This window comes from Silene latifolia, chromosome X (assembly GCF_048544455.1).
Source record: "Silene latifolia isolate original U9 population chromosome X, ASM4854445v1, whole genome shotgun sequence".
In the NCBI taxonomy this organism is placed as follows: Eukaryota; Viridiplantae; Streptophyta; class Magnoliopsida; order Caryophyllales; family Caryophyllaceae; genus Silene; species Silene latifolia.
This window is the reverse complement of record NC_133537.1, coordinates 124,347,216-124,373,220: the sequence shown is the minus strand read 5'-3', so window position 1 is coordinate 124,373,220 and position 26,005 is coordinate 124,347,216. Positions and strand designations below refer to the sequence as shown.

The 26,005-nt window shown below is 32.4% G+C and overlaps 1 protein-coding gene across 4 annotated transcripts; it reads left to right on the top strand.

The window, feature by feature from the left end:
* The first annotated feature begins 2,261 nt into the window (after positions 1-2,261).
* On the top strand, positions 2,262-19,442 carry LOC141623580 (ABC transporter B family member 26, chloroplastic). 4 transcript variants are annotated; one of them, XM_074439674.1, is made up of 18 exons: positions 2,262-2,805; positions 3,942-4,069; positions 5,244-5,286; positions 5,594-5,638; positions 5,844-5,966; positions 6,083-6,186; positions 6,897-6,951; positions 7,029-7,099; positions 7,208-7,310; positions 7,851-8,061; positions 8,475-8,548; positions 9,101-9,157; positions 9,242-9,316; positions 9,406-9,480; positions 9,599-9,880; positions 10,056-10,120; positions 10,206-10,266; positions 18,987-19,442. In XM_074439674.1, the coding sequence occupies exons 1-18, from the start codon at positions 2,362-2,364 to the stop codon at positions 19,065-19,067; spliced, it is 2,097 nt and encodes a 698-aa protein (XP_074295775.1). In that variant the 5' UTR covers positions 2,262-2,361; the 3' UTR covers positions 19,068-19,442. The 4 variants fall into 4 exon arrangements, with proteins under 4 accessions (XP_074295775.1, XP_074295777.1, XP_074295774.1 ...); XM_074439676.1 differs by having other exon boundaries at positions 3,942-4,080; XM_074439673.1 differs by lacking the exon at positions 18,987-19,442 and adding an exon at positions 11,305-11,560.
* Positions 19,443-26,005: the final 6,563 nt, after the last annotated feature.

Below are 26,005 nucleotides of genomic sequence, written 5' to 3'. Positions count from 1 at the left end.
ATCTAATTTAATCAAATTACAATAAGACACGTTAATTTTACTCACAAAATCATCCGTCAATATTAAGCAATTTAATTAACTCGTATCGGCATACGATTAATTAAATGATCAATTAAGAGTATTTCCCTATAGGTATGACCTAAGGGGATCAACTGATCACCACCGTCGCACGACAGTAATGTCAAACTCTAGTCAGCCAATCATTACCGATATGTGTGGACCAGTTGACTGTAAAATATTACTTTCCCTCTTGTATTCTTAAACATGAGATTTAAACATGTGATCATCATGATCGACAATTGTGATCGCATTATTGTCGGAAGACACTTATTCCAACACAACCATCAACATCCACAGCTACACATCAACACTTGTAAGGCTCACTATTCCCCATTTGCCTGAAATATCAAATAAATCATCGCAGGGTTGAAAATATTTTGACACAAAAACGCACACAGTCAACCAACGATTGAGTAAGGACAGTCTAACAATACAATTACAAAAACTCAATTACATTTATATCATACAAAACCACTGATGCTCATCGTTAACATATAGAACCACCAATGCTCATCGTATCACCAATATTATTCCTACCACCGATGTTATTACTACCACCATTGTTTAACACAATCACCACATCAAACTTCATCACCCTTCAAACTCCACGTTATAATTCATACATAAATACATACGTACATACATTCATAGATTCATCTTACAATACAACAACCACCAACAGCAATATGATCAATACAATAATTACATCAATGTAAACAAGAGTTGGGACAATGTCTACTTTTTAGCAATTTTTCAAGTTAAACGCACGCACCAAAGCCAATTAATATCGATCTTTTACAAATTCACTGCCTACAACACATATTTCATACAATTACTACATATCTCACGCAATTCAATTGATCATAACTATCTTCCCCCCAATTCCAAGTCTAGTGTTTGGTTTTAATTAATCCAGGACGATAATTAAGGGATCTATTACATAGATTAATGATTAGGAAGATGAATTAAAGAACTTACCGATAGAGATTCAATCCAAAAACCCTATTCAATTTGCAATCTCTCGCTCTCTCTCTCTCTCTCTCTCAATAGATGGTTTATGAGATTACTTGTGTGAAAACTTGTGATAATCTAAAGAGTTTTAAATTTGGAATTTAGGAGGTATATGTTGTGTTTGAGGTGAGCTAAGTCGGTTTAGGAAAGAATATTAATAAGAATAAAATAAGATCTCGAAGTTATGGAATTAGGAAAAACACGCGCTGCTGAAACCACGGGTTGCTTGATTTAGCAAACCCACCTTTATCGATCGAGTTCTTCACTGTTCGGTCTAGTTGAGCACTCAAAATACAACATGAATTTTCCAAGCTTTCTCGTACACTTTTGACTCAATATTTGGGGTTGCTCGATCTAGCAACGACCCCGTGCTTGATCGAGCGCTCTCTAAAAATCACGTGTATTACACTCATTTTATATTTATTTCAATTTTTCATGAATTTGTAATTAACCTCTTAATAAATTTATTGAGACCGTGTCTTAGAAGACTGAAGACCTATTCGGAAAGGTATCATGACAAGAGTTTTTTTTTTTCGGTGCGAAAGAGGGGCAAAGCCCCGAAACTAACTACTAGTTATTACAAGAGGGGTAGCAACCCCAAAAATGTCCTCCCTAAGGATTGGACGAAGTTCATTAAGAGGAAGATTTAAATGCGTAATTAGAGTACTCGATGTGACTCCCTCGTTGGCCAGAAAATCAGCTGCTTTGTTGGCTTCTCTGTAAGTGTGCTCTAGTTTGACTCTCCATTGAGCTCCCCGTATCAAATCCTTACACCGTTTAACGATGAATTTCAAATTATTGCTCACCAGTTGATCTTCGTTTATGAGGTTGACGCAAGGAAAATTGTCCATATGAATAATTAGCTTTGATATATTGAGGGATTTTGCTCTTTCTAACACCGCTAAGAGAACTAGAAGCTCCGCTTTCATGGAAGTACAAGACCCACAGGAGAAAAAATAAGCAGTAATAAAGTTACCAGTTTTATCGCGTAGTAACCTCCGCCACCTGCTGTTCCTGGATTACCTTTAGAAGCCCCATCCGTATTTAAAAGAATCCAACCCGTGAGGTGGAGGTAGCCAACGAATAAAAATTTCTGTGCTTGGGTACATGTTCGAATAACTCATTTTACATGTTCGAACCCACTCCCCGTGTACTCCGTATATAGTACATTAGTACAGTATTGTACTATTGGCCGATATTCATAGTAGGCAGTAGACACCAACGGTAATTGTAGCGGTAAAATCGTTGGACAATTGAGCACCAAAGAAAATAAACAGCCAACCAAAAGTGATGATGATGATGATGATGATAGCTCCTCCTCCTCAATCGACAACAATGGCTCTCATTACCTTGACATTGACCCCTCCCTTCTCACTCCCTCTCTCTCTATCCCTCCGCCGCCTCCAAACACCTTCCCCCACTTTCTGTCTCCACCGTACACGCTCCCGTACTCTCAGCCTACGCCGCCGTCGACCACTCTTTCCCGCCGCTTCCGCCACCGTCATAAACGAGCCGGAGAAAGAAGAAGTTAAGCAAAATGCCGCCCGGTTTTTGGAGAATTTGCGGTCGGCTATGCCCGGAGGAAGGTGGTGGAAGTTGTCCGATGAGAATATCGACGTTGTTCTTTCAGCGAAGCCAGTGACGGTGTGGAATGCGCTTCATCGAATGTGGCAGTTGGTTTCTACTGATCGTTGGGTCATTTTTGCTGCCTTTTCTGCCCTAATTCTCACTGCGGTATAATATAATACTATCATTTTCATTACTTCTTTCGTATTCTTCATCATATTTTTAATCTTATCATGATTACTGCTGTACTTTATTCGCGTAACGCTTGCCTCTTGCTTTAATTTATTATGTTTCCGAGATAAATGCTGACTTGTGGTTAAAGATGATGATGCATCATTGTTCAATTTACTTTTGAATTCGAGTGTAAGAGTATCTTAGACATAAAATTGACTTTTCTTTTGTTCAGTTATATGTCGCCAGGGGACGCATATTGCTTGCATTTGAAAAGAAATACTCATTCCGTCCCAATCATTTTTTTTTACCTTTGACTAAAATATATGGATGATATAAAAGGTAAACAAATGATTGAGACGGAAAGACTGCTAGGTTACGTCTGTAGTGACCTAGTGATAACATTAGTAAAAGAGTTGCTAGATTGAAGCTTGAATTGAGGATTCACATGAACACAAGCAATTTCAATTTGTTAATGTGGTTCCACATCAATGATTGATTAGTGTGTGACTTTGTTAATGGGAAACTAGTGACTTTGTTGCGTAAACAGGAATTCTTTTCTTGTTGATTTGGCTAGTTATCCTCCCGTTGGATCAAATACATAGAAACCGATATGCTTCATTGCTTCCCATTGGCATTACTCTTAGTAGCCTAGACTTGTGGAGAGAGATTTAGAGTGTCGTAATGTGCACTTGTTATAACAGCTTTATTAGTCAGCCATTAAGTTAAGGATTAGTAGGCACATGTTTGATTTCTCTGTTTACTGTTAATAGCGTCTATTCACGGTGAAGATGTTAAAGCTTCTAGTTAACAACTACTCTATGGGCTCTTATATTGTGAGGTTTGAGCGAAAGCTTTATTGTGAAGTAACAGTTATCACTCATCCAATGAATTCTCGATATCTTTTTATCATGGGTCATTCTCCACTCCAATATTCAATGAATAGAGGGAGTAATATATAACCTATCTTCCCCCTAAACCATCAAGTTAGTAAGGGCGGTTGCTTTGCAAATAACAAGACAAAGTTATAAGTCCAAAGTTTAGAGCCCTGCCCCCTCATTTTTGTTATAAGGTCTGCCACAGATGGCTCCTGTAGTGATTGCTAAGAAAATGGTTCCTTTTCTTCTTTTCAGCTTTCAGAGATCTCTATACCACACTTCTTGACGGCATCAATCTTTTCAGCACAAAGTGGCAAAGTGATGGTCTTTCGTCGAAATGTGGTTCTCTTGGTTGTGTTTTGCATTACATCAGGAATTTGCAGGTCAACATCTTGTATGGTCAATCCTCCCTCCTCTTATATCTTGCATATCTATCTACTTGTCATTTTCTAATCCTCAAGCCAGACTCTTGTGCTTATTTTCTTTCCATTTAAGAACCTTTTTGAGTCATAGGTTTACTTCTAGCAGTTAGGTTATCATATATTGTGCGTAGAATTTGTACACATGCAGTCTTCTGCAACTTGTCTGAGCTAGCCAGCCACCAATTTTGACCCACGCCAACTTCTTCTGAAGAGTTGCTGCAATATAGTTCTTGAAGTTGATTTTAAGTGTGATAGTTCATGATTAGCATGTGAGGTGGTTTTTTTTATTGAGATGTCATTGAAGTTGCAGTTTTCCCCACTTTTTTTCCTGGAATTTTTTTGCGAGATAGCTTTCAAAAGTTAGAGAGATAATTTTAAAGAAAATCTGCTATTAGTCAATTTCACTACCTATTTTCACAAACTGTGACAAAAGTCCTGATCAACTTTAATTCTGTTTCCTTGATCCATGCCTATGTTATGCTGTTATAGTGTTATGTAATTGCGTACTCCGTAATTGCTTTGTGTCTGGGTTTACACTACGCAATTATATAATTTCATAATTTCATTAATTACGTAATAAGATAATTGTTTATGTCGGTGTGGACAGTAAAAGGTATGAGGTAAGAGAGTAATTTATGTAGCTCAATCCAGTAGATTCGTCCATGACCAAAATATATATTTATTTATTTAGTTATTTGTTCTTCGTATCCAATATTCTAAGTAGGCATTTGCAATTTTGCATACGACTAAAAGGCGTGTCTCAATCGGAGTATCATACGTCAGGACCTAATAAGCAAGTGCACCCTGTGTAAATGTTATGGAAATTTTCAAACATAAGAAGTCCCTATGTACAATTTCGTTGTAGTTCTATTAACTACCATCTTTTAAATTACACACACAGCAGAAGCAATTTGGTAGAAGATGAAAGTTTAATTACAGAGTATTGAGTTACATTACCTTTTCATTATCTGAAGCCCGAACACGTGTTTTATCAGTGCATATATGTTCGATTTTATAGCTGTACAAAATTTTCACTTGTCAATGCTATATATGATATTGTTGAATCGTGTTTAGTCTTAACCATTACTAAACTTGTGGAGCTGCTGATTGTATACTCTGTTTGTATGAGTTACAGTGGCATAAGAGGATGCTTTTTCAGCATTGCAAATATGATTCTTGTAAGTGGAGGTTGTTTAATGCAATTATATTATTAGATTATGCTGAGAAATGTGTGCTTATCTTTCTTTCTCTTGCCATATTTAAGTTTCAAAACATCAGGAAGATGCCTTGTCTTGGATGAAGACAACTCTTCCAGTTGACTCGGGTCAATGTTGGAATGTATTTGGCAATTGAGTCATTTTCAGATGTTTACTTGTTCCTTGATCATTTGGGCAAGAAAAGGGATTTAACATGCTCCTCTTTTTCTGCATTTCGTACCCATGTGGCTGCTGTAGAATCTTGATCAGAGTTTACATTTCTATGCAGGTGAAGAGGATGAGGGAAACATTATATTGGTCTCTTATGCTTCAGGTGTCGTGTCTTCTATAATTGTTTCTACTTTCAAATAGTTAGATTCCTCAGCCACTTTCTTTGGACCAGGAGTAAGATTTAATATTAATTATTTTTTTTGCAAGAAAGGGTACATCCTATTCTTATTCATCCATAAAGGGTAGAAAATAGGAAATTAATTATTAACGGCCCATTTTAATCATTTGTTGGGTTATACTTTTTCTAGGACATATCGTTTTTTGATGCTACAACGGTTGGTGACCTGACTAGTCGGCTTGGGGCAGATTGTCAGCAGGTGTCTCGTGTCATTGGAAATGATCTTAATTTGATATCACGCAATATATTGCAGGTTCACTCTTTTTCTAATGTTGCTTTCGAATATTTCCCTTTGTTTTCTTATCCCACTGATCTGTACAGAGTATTATTTTTCTCTTCATTATGTTTTTCGTTTGGTATGTTTCTCAGGGCACAGGTGCTTTGATCTACCTGATCATTTTATCATGGCCACTTGGCTTATGCACCTTAGCAATATGCATTACATTGTCATCCATTATGGTTGTTTATGGCCAGTAAGTGTCTTCCTTATATCATATGTGAATTCTACTTGTATGGAATTCTATCCCTACCTTGTTTAATTTGACCATTAGAAAATTTCTTCACTATAATTTTTAATATTTTTTATTTACTGCGTACTTTCCATATTTCCATTGGGGCTAAATACTCATTACTCTTTGGTTCTGGATTATGATGGAATAAATCACAATGGCTCACTAAAGTGGTTGCGCTTCTTTCTCTTGCGAAGTAGCGGTCCCTCGATGCAGTTCTCCACGCAATTCTCATCTTGGGTTATTCGGAAACAGCCTCCTTGTGTTGCTAGCAACACAAGGGTAAGACTGCGTACATCCGACCCCCCCACACCCCGCAATTTGCGGGAGCCATTGAGGCACTGTGTTAATTTTGTTGTTGTTGTTGTACTACTCTGTATCGGGAAATTGGTTAATCGACGACAGATTACACGAATATAAAGTCTTATGCTTAGTATTGTGATTAGAGAATGTCTAGATGGGTTATAGATGGAGATCTGTTGTCACCCTATTTGGCCTATTATAATCTGCTATTTACATCATTTGGAAAGCATCTGACTCTCAAGTCTCTGTAAGTTTGAGACCTGTCTTGCATATTCTCTATTTTGGGTTGCTGGGCTATTACACATATTAGTTCATACAACCCGATCATTGGTTTCTACCAAGTTAAAAAGTCTGTAACATCTGTCTTACAGGTACCAAAAGAAGGCAGCTAAGCTGACACAAGAGTTCACTGCCTCTGCCAATGAAGTAACTTCTGACAGTCTTGGAGTCTCTGGGGTTTCTGGCGATAATACTGTTTATCTGACATTCATTTTTTGCTGTAGGTTGCTCAAGAGACACTTTCTTTGATGCGAACTGTTAGAGTTTATGGCACAGAAGAGCAAGAATCGGGAAGGTGGGGTACCCATTTGCAACTCTACAAGTTACTAAACCATGTGTATGTATGTCATATATGGTATATAATCTGTAAAATAATCAACACTTTTTGTTTGTTTGTGACTAGGTATATACTGTGGCTGCAAAGGCTGGCTGATATAAGCTTACGACAAAGTGCTGCATATGGGCTTTGGAACTTCAGCTTTAATACTCTTTATCACTCAACACAGGTTCGACACTTCTTGTCCTTTCAAGAAAAAATATACTCTATCTAATCACATTGCTAGCAGGAGGAAAAATATACTCCACCTGCTGACACTTCTAAGAGTAGAAAAAAATATACTCCATAGGATCACACTGTTAGGACTAAGAAAAACCATCGAACATATAAATGGTTAACTGATGGAGACTGAAAAGGGAAAGGAATGAGAAAAGAGGCAACAAAAGGCAAAAAAATGATATCCCCCTAAAACAGTATTAGACAAAAATTAGAAAATAAAAGAGAAGAAAAGAAGAGAAGCAACAAGTAACAAAGACAAGGAAATAGTAGACAAAACACAAAAGTGAAAAGAAAAGTGCGAGTAAAGAAAAAGGAAAAAGAAGACAAAATCGAAAAGGAATTCCAAAGAAAAACAAAACTTGTGCATCCTCATCCATGTAAATTGCCACTGTTGCCTATCCAAAGCAAAATTTCTTCCACATTTTGTGCATCTTTCTGAAAAAATTATCTACTGCTTGGACATTGACATCTATTGCATCACTCTTGTTAGGTCATTGCTGTGCTGGTTGGGGGAATGTCTATTCTGTCTGGTCATTTATCAGCAGAACAACTTACAAAGTTTCTCTTGTATAGCGAATGGCTTATCTATTCAACGTGGTGGATAGGGGATAACGTTTCATCATTGATGCAGTCTGTGGGGGCTAGTGAGAAAGTATTCCAGCTTATGGATCTATTGCCTAGTAATCAGTTCACATCTGAAGGTGGAGGCTTTATAACGCAGAATTCTGTTGTTTTATTTGGACTTTTGTATGGGCTATGGATAAAAAGTTAATAGAAAATATAATTGTGAACAAAAATCAGGTCGGGGCTTTGACTGCCCCTCGTGGTTTTTTCTGTATTACATCAATTGTTGCCTTGGCTAAGTGCCATTTCTCTGTTAAAGAAACTTTTCCGTGGAAACAGCTTTTATGAGTGTGAACCAATTCCTCAAGTTTTATCAAACTCTTCCCCCTTAAAATGAACATCTGTTCTCATGAAACTTAACTTTTCACATTTCTTAACAACTTTATTGAGCTTTAATGATGGTCTTTCCCACTGTTCTTCCCTTTCCTTCGAATCTTAAAATTCAATGGCTTATTTTTTAAAATTTTATTTTATTAAATTTGTAATGCAGGAGTGAAGCTACAAAAGCTGACTGGAAATATTGATTTTGTTAATGTTTCGTTTTACTATCCTACAAGATCTGAGGTATGTCTGAGTGCTGGCAGTATCTAGAGCTTCTGACTTTATATCATGCACCGTTTATTTTTTTTCTTTAGTCATTGTCTGGAGTCCAAAGTACCACTACGCTTTTTTCTCCCCATCATTATTGTCCTAGAAATGGTGGTCTCAGCTCTCAACAAAATTCAGATAGGACAAGCTGTATTGCTGAATGCCACTAAGATTCACTGTCACTGTATGTGAAATAGGAGATTTCTTATATGATCACAAGGTCAAAGAGTTGTCAGTTCGAAAGTAGGGGAGGGACTTTTGCAAATAGTTTGGCATTTGTGGAACTTAACTTACTATTAGCGATGTATTGTTGCATACTTTTTTGACACGTAAAATAGGGTCTGCTTCGCTGTAGTTCATTCAACAAGTCTTGTGGTGCTAGCGTCAGATTGTCTTGTATGTAGCAAGACTTGCAATCTAAATTTTGCAGTTCAGCTAGAGATGTCCTCCAATGTGAACGTATGATCTGTTGTCAATTTATTTATGGTTGAACTATTCTTCACAGCTAACATATCGAGATTTATCCAGGTTCCCGTATTGCAAGATATAAGTCTTTCTATGCATCCGAATGAAGTAATCGCTATTGTAAGCCATCTGCATGCAAAGCTTATAAACTCTCTTCTCAAATTGGGTTTATGGTTGCCTTTGCTAATACGAATTTCTGATTAGGTTGGCCTTAGTGGTAGTGGAAAGAGTACAATTGTGAATCTTCTTCTACGTCTTTACGAGCCAACTAGCGGCGAGGTAATGTTTCATTGTTTGTTTGTTTGTTGCTGTACTCTTTACGCAAACAATTTATACTCTCAAAAATGTTCCTGCTGCCCCCTTTGCAGATAATCATTGATGGAGTCTCTCTGAAAAATTTGGACACTAAATGGTTTAGAGAAAGGATTGGATATGTTGGCCAGGTTTTCGTCTAGCAGTTTTGAATTGAAGCCAGGACCCCACCACGGTTCCCAATCAGTGGTGGTTGTACTTAGCAACAAAACTTTTTGGATGCACAACACTAACAAATTAATTGAACAGGAGCCCCGTCTATTCAGAATGAACATAAGCTCAAACATTAGATACGGATGTCCGCGAGATGTAACACAAGCGGATGTTGAGTGGGCTGCTAAGCAAGCCTTTGCTCATGACTTTATCTCTTCCCTTCCTGATGGTTACAATACGATTGTTGACGATGATTTACTCAGTGGTGGGCAGAAACAGAGGATTGCTATTGCTCGAGCTGTCCTAAGGGATCCTGCCATTTTGATCCTTGATGAAGCCACCAGTGCGCTGGATGCTGAAAGTGAACATAATATCAAGGTTGGTGTACGTCATTCTGATGTAATTTAACATGGGATACATCATGAATTCAAAAGTACCTCATGACAGAGATACGAGTACTTGCAAAATCATTTGTGAGCTTTAGTGCCTTTACAACTCACGAATGTACTTAAAAGGAAAAGAAGGGTATGATGATATGTTAATTTGGATGCAGGGTGTTCTACGGTCTGTAAGAAATGATTCACGGTCCAGAAGAACTGTCATAGTAATTGCGCATAGGTTGGTCTTCCAAGTTTTGCATAATCCCCAATATGGTTACAAAAGTTCTAAATGCTTTATTAATTGTACTGAACAATTGTTGCAGGCTTTCAACAATACAAGCTGCAGACAGAATAGTAGTGATGAATACTGGTCAGATAGTCGAGGTATGCCTTTCAACGGACGTTTCTGGAATTTTTGCTTACTTTTGTTACTTACACTCTCTGATTGTCTGAGTGATGTGTGTGTTGAAGTCATTTATGACTACTAAGTCCTAGCATACTTGGTTGTGATTAGTGTCAAATATTCGTAAAAGTTTGATGTGTTAATGTCGGTCACTTGTTAGGAGTTTGATATCTATAAGATATAACTTGTTTCTGAGCTTTGATGCCATCTTTTTAGCAAATCACTTTTCCAAGCACAAGTATTTTGCATCTATATTTTGGGTGCGTAGACCATGCATGACACGAATGTTCTCATAGAGGAGGAGTTGAAACATTTATTAAACACGGTAACTTTAAACAACATCAACCCAATTAGAAGAAATGATCGGGAGGGAAAGGGAGGGAATATTTTGAAAGAGTTAGTGTGTCCATATGTCCGGAATATTGTATAACCGATTAGTTCTATGTGGCTACAATGTTCTGCTAGGAGGCGCTTGTAGTCTGAGTCCTAAATGAGTTAGGATTCGGGTAATCTTAGTCGGTCCTACAGGGTCACACACTAGATGAGCTTTGGGCAATATTATAATTAATATAGATTAATTATAAAGGCAATAAGAATAATAATAGATTATTCTATTAAACTTTCCTAATCCTAGATGGTCTAGGGTTCTCCTTGAACTCCCTATATATAGATATATAAGAGGAGATGTTTGATGATCAGTTTTTCTAAAAAAGACAAAATCTCAAGGGAGAGAGAGAGGGAAGGAAATTGCCCTTAAATTTGTACTAGCATACATGCTCATATTGTGTGGATACCGGTAAAGGCGCAACACTTGGGGCGTTATTGTGAGACGGTCTCATAGATTATACTATTATTCAAGCAGCTGCAATTTGGGCTTATATACTTCTTATTATGAGCATCTTATTGGAATTCTTCCGCATCCAAGATAGTTTGTTAATCACCCTTTTGTTTAATCTTAATACTTAACATGCATGAGGTCTTGAGAATTCTGTAATTCAAATTGTTGAAAATCGTTACAGAACCCTTCAGTGGTATCAGAGCGAACATGCGCCTTTAGATATAATTGTTGTATCTATGTTTTTGTTCTAGAGTTACAAGATTAGGGCTTTTAAATTGAATTAGTTCAATTAATGTAATTGTTGTATGTTGTTAAACATTAAATTTAGGATTGTATCATAAATCATAATAGATGTTGACTTGTATCGTAATATTTGATATTATGATGTATTCTTTTAATTCGATTAAAAGAACTCTAATTTAATTGATTTTAACAAAGCTCTAATTTGTTATTAGATGCCTATTTTAAGAGTGTCTTAAAATTTCCAATTTGATTGGACCTAATTAGATTAGATATGTAATAAACCCTAATTTGATTAGGTCATTAAATTGTTTAATCAGTTTTTTTTTTTAATTTTGATTAAAAAAATTTACTGTTCGCGAAACACTATTTACGCACTAGTACTGTTCACGACTACTGTTTGCGGAATGTTACTGTTCATCAGTTTCGAGTGTCGGATTTTGATGTTACAATAGTGTTTTTCGAGTGTAAACGGCATTCTAAACAGGCGTTTTTAAGCCAAATTATGACGTCTTGATAGACTTTCAGGTCGTTTTTGATTAAAAATTATGATTTTGATTTTTCATAATTTGGTTTTGGGTTTTAATCAATTTGATTGATTGATTGTTACAATGTTGTATTGATTTATGTTTATATCTTTATTTATTGTATATATACCCTGAATCATATGATTATCTACCCATGTTATTATGTTTTTGCATAAGATGTTTAAAAACAAACGATTATGAATTGTAGACGATTATGAATCGTTTTTTTTTTTGTTCTTAACTTGACTTGTTCTAATTTACAAATGTTTGTATATTACTTTTTATATATGATGTTTAAATATTAATTGAAGCTTGGTGTGTTGATTAAAACGGCTAGGTTCCCTTATACCCTTTTCCTAAGAGAACTAGCGCCATTTTTACGGATATTCCCTCAATTAAAATATTAAGTAATGCCCTTCCAAATTAATGACTGTAAAATACTTATATCGTTGGAAGTATTGTCTGCCAAGGTAGAGTGCTCCTTCTATATAAGTTGAAAAGGTGGGTAACAGTTACCCACACGTGAGATTTGGTTCACTTAACAGGGTCATCAAAACAGTTTTGGACTTTGGGGCAAATAGTCAAGTCGACGACTAGGAGTCGTATTTGGTGCGATTGACATATGTCTACCTTGATATGTGTAATTTGGGCGATGAGCCAAAGCTCACTCAAGTTATATATGATTGGGGATCCTAGGATACTATGCACATATGAGAGGGTTGTGTGTGTAGTGAATCTTAAAATTGTTTAAGAATGTCGTACAAATTATGTGTCTTAAATTGGTTAAGATAATCACAGTGTTAATATATCGATTTAGTTTTGCATATGTTGATAGTTGTAATTTATCATTGTTATGTTTTTCAAGTGAGTTTGAATCGTTCAAATTCATAGATTGGTTTCTTTGAGAGTTTGAGAATTGTTCTCAATTAGGCAAAGTGAAGTTTGTCTTCAAAAGAAAATTTATCAAACCATACTTAATGCTAATGTATAGTTTAGACTATATACCGAAAGTCATAAAGATGATTATTCGTACCATATGTGTCAATTGTTTAAAATAATGGAATTGTTCCCGCTTAATGAGAAAAATATGTGGAATGATCCACTTAGTCCACTTGTCATTGTTATGACATAATTATATTGATAATTTGGATTAATTGGATATCCTTCTCATCAAAGGTTGATGATTGAAATTGTTCCAGTTCTACCTTAAGTCATATTCAATTCATTGTGAATGATGCATGTAACTTAACGAATTTCTCACTTAGTGACAATTAAGTTTCATATCAAGAAGAATCAAAAACTAATGTTCTTTGAGTTCATCAGTAAAGAGACTTTGAGATATGAGTTTAGACACTGGTAATGGTGGAATGGACAATCGTTGTCAAGTCCAACCTTAAGATCAATGTCTAAACATGTATGGAAATCATTTAGTGATTAACGTCATTATTGTAATGACAGATAGCATTGGAAAGATAACTTTTAGAAATGTCTCGAAAATCTGCGAAAGCTATTGAAGTATGACTTCTAAATGAAGTATGCATGTTATAGAAGTAAAAATTACTACGAATATTCTACTATAAGGTATAAGATACCAAAGATGGTATTTACATTGTGAATGTAATGTCATGTGGAGTAGGATAATGGTAAAGAATGAAATAGATCTACGTATATAATGAAGAAATGCATTATGCGTAGAAGTTATTCATTTGAATGTTGTATTGTTCAAAACTAGATTTATTTGAATAATAGTTATTCTTACATTTGTCGTTAGAAAAATGTTAATTCTTTCATGTTTGGACATAAATTGAATTAATATTTTATAAAAGAACAATTGTTGTTCTCTTTCTTGTTAAGACAATTTTAGTTTTGTTCAATCTCATCTATGACATGAAATACAAAAAAAGGTTCACGTCTTATAACTCGAGTTTCACGCACTTACAACATTGTCTTATGAGCCAAGAAACATTCAAAGAAGTTCCATGATGATGGAACTCTAGGCCTTGTCGATTTGGATCAACTACGGCAAGTGGATTTTGTTTAAATGGTGGAAAAACTATAACGTGCCTCTAACTTGTTAAGAGGGCAACAGACTAGTTTGGTCACACATATTCAGATATGTGTGGATTAATTAAGTGGTGATGTTAAGGAATGAGATTCTAATACTTCATCATAATTACTATTTTCAGTAATTATGCATATGTTCATACGATGAACATTAGTCTGACTTTTTAAAAGGTTTACTTGAAATAGACTCGGACTGAAGTAAAGGTCAACTTAGGAAGACAATCAGCATCGCTCGATTTGATCGACATGGGAAAACTTGAACCAAATGTTTATGATCATCATAATAGTAATGAAATTATTTCACTACTAGTCTTAAGAAGACAATTTAAGTTTCACAGTAAGAATATTAGAGAAAAATTATTTTTTCTTAAAGGACATCACTAACTAAAATTGGTATGTGGTATTTTGGGAATATCACAAAGATATAATCTTCTGGGTTCGTACTAAATGGGAAATATTATACTAATTTTATTTTGATGGTGGTCTTTCTTAATGATTGTGGAATGTTATCAATACTATATATTAAATCCAGAAACCAAGGGACTTTAATGTAATTAAAGAAAGTTATACAAATTAATTATACTATATAGTTTTAAATCACTAGCACCGTGTGATGGACCCGATTAAGGGATCTCAATGCAAATATTATATAGTTTGAGTTAAAATTAAATTAGATGAAGCTTGGTAATTTTCCTAAACATTTGTAAGAGACTAAAACATGGTCAATTTCCTTAAAATAAAATAATTAATTAAGATGATCAATTTCCTTAAAATAAAATAATTAATTAAGATAGTCAATTTCAATGAGACTAAAAGAAAAAAATGCGTGATAATTTTCCTAAATATTTATAGAAGACTAGAGATGGTCAATTTCCTTAAAATAAAATAATTAATTAGTATAAACATGCACACTTATAGTATTAATTATTATCATCATAAAATTATATATTAAATTTAAAATCTATGCAATTTTTATTAAACTTTATAGTTTATTAGATGCATAAAGATGTTAATTATTTAACATATAAAAATATAATATAAGTAGGTTATAAATAATTCAAGTTAGATTCCATAATATATAATATTGCATAATTCTTTCAATTTGATTTAACGCATATATGTAATATATTTATATAATTATATAAATATATAATCTTCTTAAAATTGCATGCCGAAGTAGTAAAAGTAATTTCGTCAGTAAAGAAAAGAATTGTAGTAACATTGGATATAGTTATATGATAGTAATCACTCATTTGAATAGTAAAAGTAACACTATTATCAGCAAGATTAGTGAAAGTGGTAGAAACAACAACGAGAGTAGTGAAATAATCAATATTAATAAGGCAAAGGCAATAGTGAAAGTAACAATAATTACGACGGGAGTAGTAAAATTATCAATATTAATGCGGCAGTAGTGACAGTAACAATAATTACGACGGGAGTAGTAAAATTATCAATATTAATGCGGTAGTAGTGACAGTAACAATAATTACGGCGGGAGTAGTGAAAGTAACATTACGGGAAAGTAGTGAAATGTTATTACTATTGTTTCATTAATAAGAGTAAAATATTAATATCGGGATTAGTGAATTTGTCTCAAAATTTATTTCATCGTAATTTTAGGATATGTCATAGAAAAATATATTATTGATAAATTTATGGGTTATGCAACTTTAAGTAATTTTATTTGATGAAAAAAAATAATTAATGGTAAGTAGAGGTAGTCCGGGCGAAGCCGGGCATCAATACTAGTGTCTTGTAAGAGAAGAACCCTATTTTGATATGGTTTTGTCTATGATGAGTCATGCAGATCTCAATATTTTCGGAGTTATGTACTTAAAAGTTTCTAGGTACACAATTTAAAATTGTTTCCATCTAAGTCATTGAAAATACATTACATATAAGATATGTTATTGGAATTGTTCCTAGATAGTATCTTCTTGATATTTGAGATCTTTAAAACTTTTTTAAAAAAAAAATAGTTTTCTGAAATTTAGACTCAAATTTGACATGTACTTTGTGGGATTATCCTAAGGTAGGATATTAATTCTACGTCTCATTCAAGTACAAAGAGTTTGATACTTGAAATGATTCTCAATGGGAATGTTGTCTCTAAAGAAACAGTGGGAGTAGAATATTCTTGAAAAGATCAAGATTTATAGGAATTCTCATCAAATGTTGATTGAGATGGCTAAGATCCATCTATGAATAAGCCCGCATAAGTTTGACTTTTAAGGAAGCAATAATGAGCTCCAACTCAAAAAAAAGTGTAAAGTGGCTAGAGGACATGAATCCAAAATGGTTTCATGTATCATTACAAAGTTTTGGACTTAGGTTGATATCCCGATGGTGTTGTAACCATATAGAGTTTGGATTCTCCTAGCATATGTCAACATACATGAAATGAGATTTGACAGGTATACGTGAATAATGTAGTTTTCTTTAATGGAAATATGCAATAAGTTGTGTCAGACACACCTTGAGATTCACGTTATCAAAGTGTGCTAGGCAAGTGAGAAAGTTTTTGAAACGAGTATCCAGAGGTTGGAATTTTCGATCTCAATAAAATGATTCAGAAGTGTTTTGAATTATTTGAGATAAGGATAATTTTATATGTACACGAAAGTTATGGGAGTATAATTCGCTTTTATGGTTTGGTATGTTAATGACATACATATTAAGGAAACGACATTTTGTTGTCTCAATGAGACTTACAAAAATGTTGTTTATGTACTCGTATGATGAGTGGATACCAATCTAGTCTTGATAACTATTATGGAAAACATGAGAAATAATCATTGTAAGTTAGTTACATTGATATCAATTTCAAATAGACAAGTATGGTTCCTGGATACATTTTGTTTAAATGAAAGTAATTGTGTGCTGAAATGGTTTCAAGTACGACACTATGACTAATTTTACAAGTAAAATGAGTACTTTGTTGCTTATGAAGCATCAAATAGAGTGTGTGGTTTGGAAATCAAACATATACACAACTATATACTTTGTTGCTTATGAAGAAACAAAGAGTACATTTGATTTAAGAATCAAACGTGTGTTATTGATTTTACTTTATTTAGATAAGGTAAATTAAACATATGTAAGATAATAACTGATGCAATGGTTGCATGTCCCGTAGAAAACCTCTTTCGCAATTATAATATGAAAATTCATAGCACTGCTATTTGTATAAGACGCATTAGCGAGTGGTCTTGATACTACTCAGAGGTCTTTATTTCAGTGGGAGGTTATCTTCGATATGATTGATACGTTTGTATGGCATGTTTTTATATGATAAAAAGTTGATTTTGCATTTAATTATCGTATGATTGAATGTTTATCCTAAAATAGTATACATTGTTTAAACAGATTACCAAGTGCGTGACTTGGTTATGGAACTCTGTTTTATAAGATAATGTATTTATATAAGTCTCTAATCAGGGCATAGTGAAATGCACACTTATGCCTCATAATGATTAGTATGTGAGTTGGTTGATGACTACGTTGCGTAAGTCATGATATTGAGATATCAAACCAGGCACATGGATACATGTTTGGAATATGTATTAGACTGACCCGTCAAAGAACTTTGTTAAGGTTTCGCTTAGTGTCAACAAAGTTTCTTTCACCGTTTGGTAGTCTTTAGACCTGAGTCTTTGACTATTCTGTACATGTGTATCATCAAACGTCAACCATGACTGGTGGCTATAAAGGTGATGGTTGGACTTGTCATGGAATGTATGACAGGATGTGGTTAGACAAAATGGGATTTGCTCCTTCTTTGAGAAAGGAGTTTATCGTCTTCGGCCTCTCGAAGAGTGGGAATTGTATAAGTGCATGGCCATGCCCAGACGAGGTGAAAGTCAGTCGTCTGTTGTAACAATTCAACTCAGAGATTCGAGAAAAGAGATAGAGATTTATAGGGATGACACTTCTCCTACCCTATTCTCATCTGAAGAGATAGAAGCAAAGAGATTATGGTGCCTTATAGGACATAAGTGCAAGTGGGGGACTGAAAGAGTTAGTGAGCCCATATGTCCAGAATATTGTATAACCGATTAGTTCTATGTGGCTACAATGTTTTGCTAGGAGCCGCTTGTAGTCTGAGTCCTAAATGAGTTAGGATTCGGGTAGTCTTAGTCGGTCCTACAGGGTCACACACTAGATGAACTTTGGGCAATATTATAATTAATATAGATTAATTATAAAGGCAATAAGAATAATTAAAGATTATTCTATTAAACTTTGCTATTCCTAGATGGTCTAGGGTTCTCCTTGAACTCCTTATATATAGAGATATAAGAGGAGATGTTTGATGATCAGTTTTTCTAAAAAAGAAAAATCTCAATGGAGAAAGAGGGAAAGAAATTGCCCTTAAATTTGTACTAGCATACATACTCATATTGTGTGGATAGCGGTAGAGGCGCAACACTTGGGGCGTTATTGTGAGACGGTCTCATAGATTATACTATATTCAAGCAGCTGCAATTTGGGCATATACTTCCTATTATTAGCATCTTATTGGAGTTCTTTCGCATCCAAGTAAGTTTGCTAATCACCCTTTTGTTTAATCTTAATACTTAACATGCATGAGGTCTCGGGAATTCTGTAATTCAAATTGTTGAAAATCGTTAGAAAACCCTTCATATTTCCCCTTGTTTGAGTACTAAATTGGAGGGTCCACTTCCCCTTATACAAGCGTAATTAAAATCCCCATATCAAGGCTCTATCTACAACAACGTTAACGATTGCCTCAAGGGCATCAGCAAGTGGCAGGGAAGGGGATTGGATGTACGCAACCTTACCTCTATAGAGAGGGTGTTTCCGACTAATCCATAGTGAAAACTTGAGAATTGCATCGACTGCTAATTCACACTAAAAAAGTGCAACTAGTTTAGGGAATAATTTTGTGTATTCCAATTTCCATCTATGCTGAGCCAACAAAAAGCGAGTCTTTGGCTTATTCAGAAGCTTACTCTTCTAGATTTCTAAACTTATCTTTGCTTTGTGATTCCTTGGCTGTCTTTCTTAGATGGGAAGTCACAAGGAGCTTCTTCTAAAAGATGGCTTGTATGCAAGATTAACAAGGAGACAAGCAGACGCTGTAGCCTGAAGCACGGAATCATTCCATCCCGTGTCTACCATAGACGATAGAGATGAATTAGGTGATGGCAGCTTCTGAAACATTATTCGAGGATGGACGCACACTGGTATGTAATAAGTGGTAAACGGGCTATCATAGTCTATACAAATCTTGAGAAGCAGCTCAGTTTTTGAAGTAGCTGTCTACATTGTTCATTTTTTTTAAACCTGATGTGTATATATACGGAAGTAAATGCCGTGATCAATGTCTTTCTTTATGTATAACTGTAGACTGGAAATGGTTGATCTTGTGTGGGAGTATAAAAATTCTTTAATACTAGGAAATACTATTGTTGGAGGGAAAACTTGCCCCAAATTAAGGATGCTCAGAATTTGCTATCATCAATGTTTCGGTTAGTCAAAACTCAAGGCAAGAAAGTGCATTACTTCATTATCAGTACTTCAGTAGCTATTCTTTTTAACAATTAACTAGGTTTGTAACCCGTGAAATTCACGAGTTTATCTGTTTTAGTTTTGATATTTTTATCGTATTGTTAATATTTGTTCGAGCAATTAGTTGTTGATCCATTTAAAAATATACAGTCTTAAAATACATAGAAATTAGTTAGTTAATACCTTATTTCTTTGACAACTTTGGTTTATTTTTGTAAATCGAATCGTGCAAGTGACAATGTGGTAGCTACTAATTTTGAGAAACTTGACAACGGAGCAATGACAAAGACGACTCATTATATATACGTGTGTTTTACTCCGCAATATAATAAAGTGAGTTTTTTAAATATTAAAAATTAAAACCATCTGTATATAATAAATTCCGTATGGAAAAATCTTCAATGACGCCTTATAAGGTTGTAAACTCAATACCTCAGTATAATCATCTCCAAATTATTTTCAGACCTCTCCATCAACCCTCCCATAGAAATATCTTTGAAGTCTTATCACCACGTGCATGCTTCAAATATTATTTACATCCGAAAAACATTTATTATATCTATAGAAAAATATTAGATACAATTCAGCGGTATGGTCAGTATCTACTCCATGTATTACGAATTAAATTTTCATTTTAATAGCTCAATAATCTAAAAAACTATATTCCCTAAATCCGAATTCCAAAAGGTTCATAAAATTTTTTAAGTTCCTTATTACTATTTCAAGAATTTGATCCACCTGTTGTTATACTTATGTCCACGATCCTATATAAAAATAAAAATAGTATTAAAGACTATTAAATAATCTATTCCGGTTTTAAAAAAAAAACACATAAACTTAAAAATATACGGATTAGAATTTATAAACCATACTATTTAATATTTATCTGAAGGTCCACTTTCGATTCCTTTTAGTACGTTTCCTTTTACTACATGTCTTGATAATAGTTCATATGAAATGAAAAAGAAAAATACTTCCTCCGTTCTAATATGATGTACTCATTTGTTGAATATATGAGTGTAGTATTTTAATAAAATGGGTACATCATATGAAAATGGAGGAAGTATATGTTAGAGATGATTATACTCATTAATACAAAAATACAAATTCAAATAAATTGATCGGGAAATCATAATAGTAAAATTATACACAACAATATACGCTTAATAACAAATTTAAAGAAACATTAAATCCATTTTGAGATCAATGATCATCTTATAATGGTTAAAAAAGCATAAACCACTTAAAAAAGTAAAGTAAATTTTATAGAAAAACAATCAAATGGTGGGAGTTGGAGAAAACTTAAATTGGAAGAGGAAATGACATAACTAAAATGATTAATTATTGTCATGATGGTTCAAAAAGTAAATTGTGAAATTTTAAAGATTTTTCATTCAATTATTTGTACTTATTTATTTACCATTAATTATGAGAGTAATTTTTTTTTTTGTTAGGAAATTATGAGAGTAAGTTTTATGTATTATTCCTGTTTTGACAAAAAAACACATAAACTTAAAAACATACGAAGTAGAATTTAGAAATCATACTATTTAATATTTACACGAAGCTTCACTTTCGCTTCCTTTTATTACATGGCTTGATAATAGTTCATATAAAATGAAAAAGAAAAATATATGTTAGAGGTGATTATACTCGTGAATACAAAAATACAAATTCAAATAGGTTGATCGGGAAAGTATAATAGTAAAATTACACCACAATATATGTTTAATAACAAATTAAAAGAAATATTATAAGATTTCTATTTTGAGATCAACAATCATCCATTACTTATTAGTTTCTATCTTATATTTTTTTTACCTTTAATTTTACCTCAGTTTCGTGCCTTTTGTATTTCTCCCCTCTTCAGATTACTCACGTGATGGTTTGCCTTATCTGCATTCACATACGTTTCATGGTGCTTTAAGTTATATAAAAAATAAATTGACCAAAAGATAAAACATCAACTGGCAAAAATTTGACAAACGAATCAAAACATTGTCACATATAAGTCACTTAAATTAAACCAACTGGAAAACATGAATTCAAATATAAAGCAAACGATTCATAAAACCAACAACATAACAAATTAAAATATACTTTATTGGACACAGCAACAACAACAACAACAACAACAACAACAACAACAACAACAACAACAACAACAACAACAACAACAACAACAACAACAACAACAACAACAACAACAACAACAACAACAACAACAACAACAACAACAACAACAACAACAACAACAACAACAACAACAACAACAACAACAACAACAACAACAACAACAACAACAACAACAACAACAACAACAACAACAACAACAACAACAACAACAACAACAACAACAACAACAACAACAACAACAACAACAACAACAACAACAACAACAACAACAACAACAACAACAACAACAACAACAACAACAACAACAACAACAACAACAACAACAACAACAACAACAACAACAACAACAACAACAACAACAACAACAACAACAACAACAACAACAACAACAACAACAACAACAACAACAACAACAACAACAACAACAACAACAACACTACTCAATATAATCAATATAATGGAATAAATAAATTAAACCATGAAATACAATCCACAACTTAGAAATTCATGACAAATGGGCATATTAATTTTAAATAAATAAAGTGAATAGAAACTATTATAGGTATTATAGGTTTTATAGTCGTTACACAACCATAAATTCCCATATTTTAATTTAATTTTTAATTTATTTTGTGGCATTATTAAATTAGATAATTGATTGCCGAGGACCTCAAGAGATGAATTAAATAGGACAAAATATTAATGAAAATTATGGGTGTTGAGTAATATAAGGAGTTTTAATAAATTATTAATATATTATATTGCAAAAATTAATTAAATAGGAAAAACTTTTAATTAATTGTGTGTGTTAAGTATTATGAAGAGTTTTAATCAATTTATTACCATATTTAATTAAAAAAATTAAATAGGAAAATGTTAATAATGGTGGGTGTTCAGTAATATGAAGAGGTTTAATTAATTTATTAAAAGGTTTTATTACAAAAATTTTAAAAACAATGAATTAAATAGGAAAATGTTAATAATCGTGAATGTTTAGTAATATGAAGAGGTTTAATTAATTTCTTAACATGTTTTGTTACAAAATTTTAATTAAAATTTCAATTTTAATTATAAATTATGAAATTTATTAACATGTTTTATTACAAAAATTTCAATTAAAATGTCCATATTAATTATAAATTATGAAATTTGATATAAATTTGTAAGAGTTATATAAATTTTGGAAGATAATATATTTAATATACAAAATTAATTTAAGAATAATGATAATATCCTTTAATATTATAGATATAAGTGAATTAAATTAATTTATAGATAAATGATTTAAATTAATGTCATGTAATAAATTGATAATCATGTCACATTAATTCGTCATGTCACATTAAAAATATGCAACATCATATTTAAATATGCCACGTCACATTAAATTTTAATCTAGGTGGCTTTTTGGATCCTACGTGACTTTGTCTAAGTGGTTTTTATTTGTCATTTTAGGGTAGCCTTTTAATTATATTTTATAGATTTCAAACTTTGTAAAGGTAAACTAGTCGAGATCAAGAACAACCAACGGTATTATAATTATAATTATATTTATTACGTAGCTTACATCATTTAAGTTCGTCTCAAATTACTCCATCGTATTTTAGTTAGTTTGTTGGTGTGTGGGGTTACAAACTTACGAGGTTTAAGTGCAAATTTGGACTCTTTCAACAAATGAAAATACCAAATTTGGAAGGAAACCGAACTATTGACATGTAATATCCCAAATTCCTAATTAGTTTTTTATTTTTTATTTTTAATAAAAAATTTAATTTTGTCATAGGTCCATAATTCGCAGTTGCTATTTTATGGACAAAAATTACTCTTTTTTAAACTTATTAGCATTACTAGTTTGGATGTCGTGCGTTGCAACAGGGTAATTAACTTAGTAACAAAAAAATGGTTATAAGGTCTTAATATTTACATCTTATGTCTAATCATTTATTTAGATAGGATCAAAACTCAAAACATCTTATTTAAGAAACGCAAAATATGTTGGGTTGATACCTAAGTTCCAAGGATGCCTCATATTTATAATCATAAGACCACCACGTCTTATGTTAAATCTTTCTATGTGGAACAATTATATTATTTTTATATAATCCTACATTATTTTTCAATGTGGGACATATAACATACTAAGAAGTACACAATTTTATATATGTACAAATTATATGAAATTTATACGTTAATGATAGCATTTTTACTACGAATCAAATTATGTCATTTTCATAATTTTCTTAATGATATTTTTTTGCCAAATGAAATGTAAAAATTTTTATATAAAAATTAGAAACATCACTTGAATATAATATAGTAAATAAATGTTATAATAATTAAAATATTCTCCACTTTATTTTTTACATCAAAAAATATTATTTATGATACTTTCCTAAATTAATTTTTAGGATCACCCCAACTTATGATAATTTTCTGATGTGGGACAATTCAACTATTTATATGTAGTATATTTACCACACCTACATTATTTTTCAATGTGGGACAAATAACACACGAAAAAGTACACCATCTTTTTTGCACCTATTTCGATATCTAACCTGATTTAATAATGAGAAAATACTATACTATCTATTTATATTCGTACGTTTTTTTCCATTTTTGTCATAATTAAAATATGTACAAATGATATGATTTAAATTACATTTTTTTTCCTGACACGACTTTTAAGATGTAATGGAGGCAGCAATAAAATGTATAAACAAATGCAAAATATTTTCTTTTTTCTGGTGCGATTTTGATTAATGGTTAAACATTATGATGTGTTTTAGTTACTCAAATGTAATGAGGCATAATATAATTACCTACATTTTAAAGTTAAAGAGATTTAATTCTACTATTTATCAAAGTAAAAAAGCTCATTATTGATTTGTTTGTGGATTCAAGATCTTTTTATGCAACACTTGGTTGTATTATAATTCATAAATTTTCTATTTTAGTGCACATTAATAACCAATTTATGTATATTTAGCACCCATTTTATTTTTTAATTATGATTTTGTCTTAAATAAAGTTATTATACTATCGATTGTCTTAAAATAAATATTATAATATCACTAATATAGTAATATATAATCGCTTTTATAAATATCTACGTGATTAATATTTGTATTGTATTGTTGTAACTAAGGTTTGTCGTTAATACAAACTCTTATAAGAACTCTCTAAGATAATATTTAAGCGATTCAAAAGATTTTGGGTTGATACCCCTAAGTTTTAAATATGACTCCTATTTATAATCATCTGATACCTCACCTCATGATAATCTTGTAATGTGGGACAATTCCACTATTTATATGTAGTATATTTACCACACCTACATTATTTTTCAATGTAGGACAAACAATATACTTAGAAATACACCATCTTTTTTGCACATAATTCGACATCTAACCCAGTTTAATAATAATAATAAGCAAATACTATACTATTTATTAATATTCGTATAGTACTTTTTTTTAACTTTTTATCATAATTAAAATATGTGCAAATAATATGATACTATATTCTAATGCTAGCATTTATTTACCACGAATCTAATTATATAATTTTTCAAAAAAAAAAAATTATGTTACTTTTTTGCTAATTGGGATGTATAAATTTTTATATAAAAATTATAAACATCACTTGGACATAATATAAAAAATATATATATCATACCGTGGAGATAATGATATAAACTCTTAAGAGTTCTCCAAAACAATGCTTATAGACTCAGAAGGTTTTGGATTGGTATTTAGGTTATGCGGATGCCTTCTATTTATAATCATATGATCACCCACCTTATGCTAAACTTTCGATGTGGGACAATTCTATTATTTATACCTAATATATTCGCCACACCAACATATTTTTCAATGTGGGACAAATAACATATATACTTAGAAATACACCATCTTTTTCGCACATAATTCGGCATCTAACCCGGGTTAATAATAATGAGCAAATACTATACTCCCTCGATTCAAGACCAAATACAACATTCCTTTTTTCACACTATTCATGAACGTATATAATCTTTACGATTCCTTACAATATGTAAGACAAAATATGGTCATGTGGGATCTTATTTGATTCAGCTATAAAGTACAATGAGAATATCAAATTTTTAAATTTTTTATAATGTAAACTTAAAGATATTTACGTTGTAATTTGTGTCTTGGCAAGTGTGTAAATGAAAATGTTGTATTTGGTCTTGAATGGAGGGAGTACTATTTATTAATATTCGTATGTTTGTTTTTAATTTTATCATAATTAAAAATATATGAAAATAATATGATATTATATTCTAATCTTCATAATTTTTATAGCGACATTTTTTTACCCAATGAAATGTCAAAGTTTTTATATAAAAATTAGAAA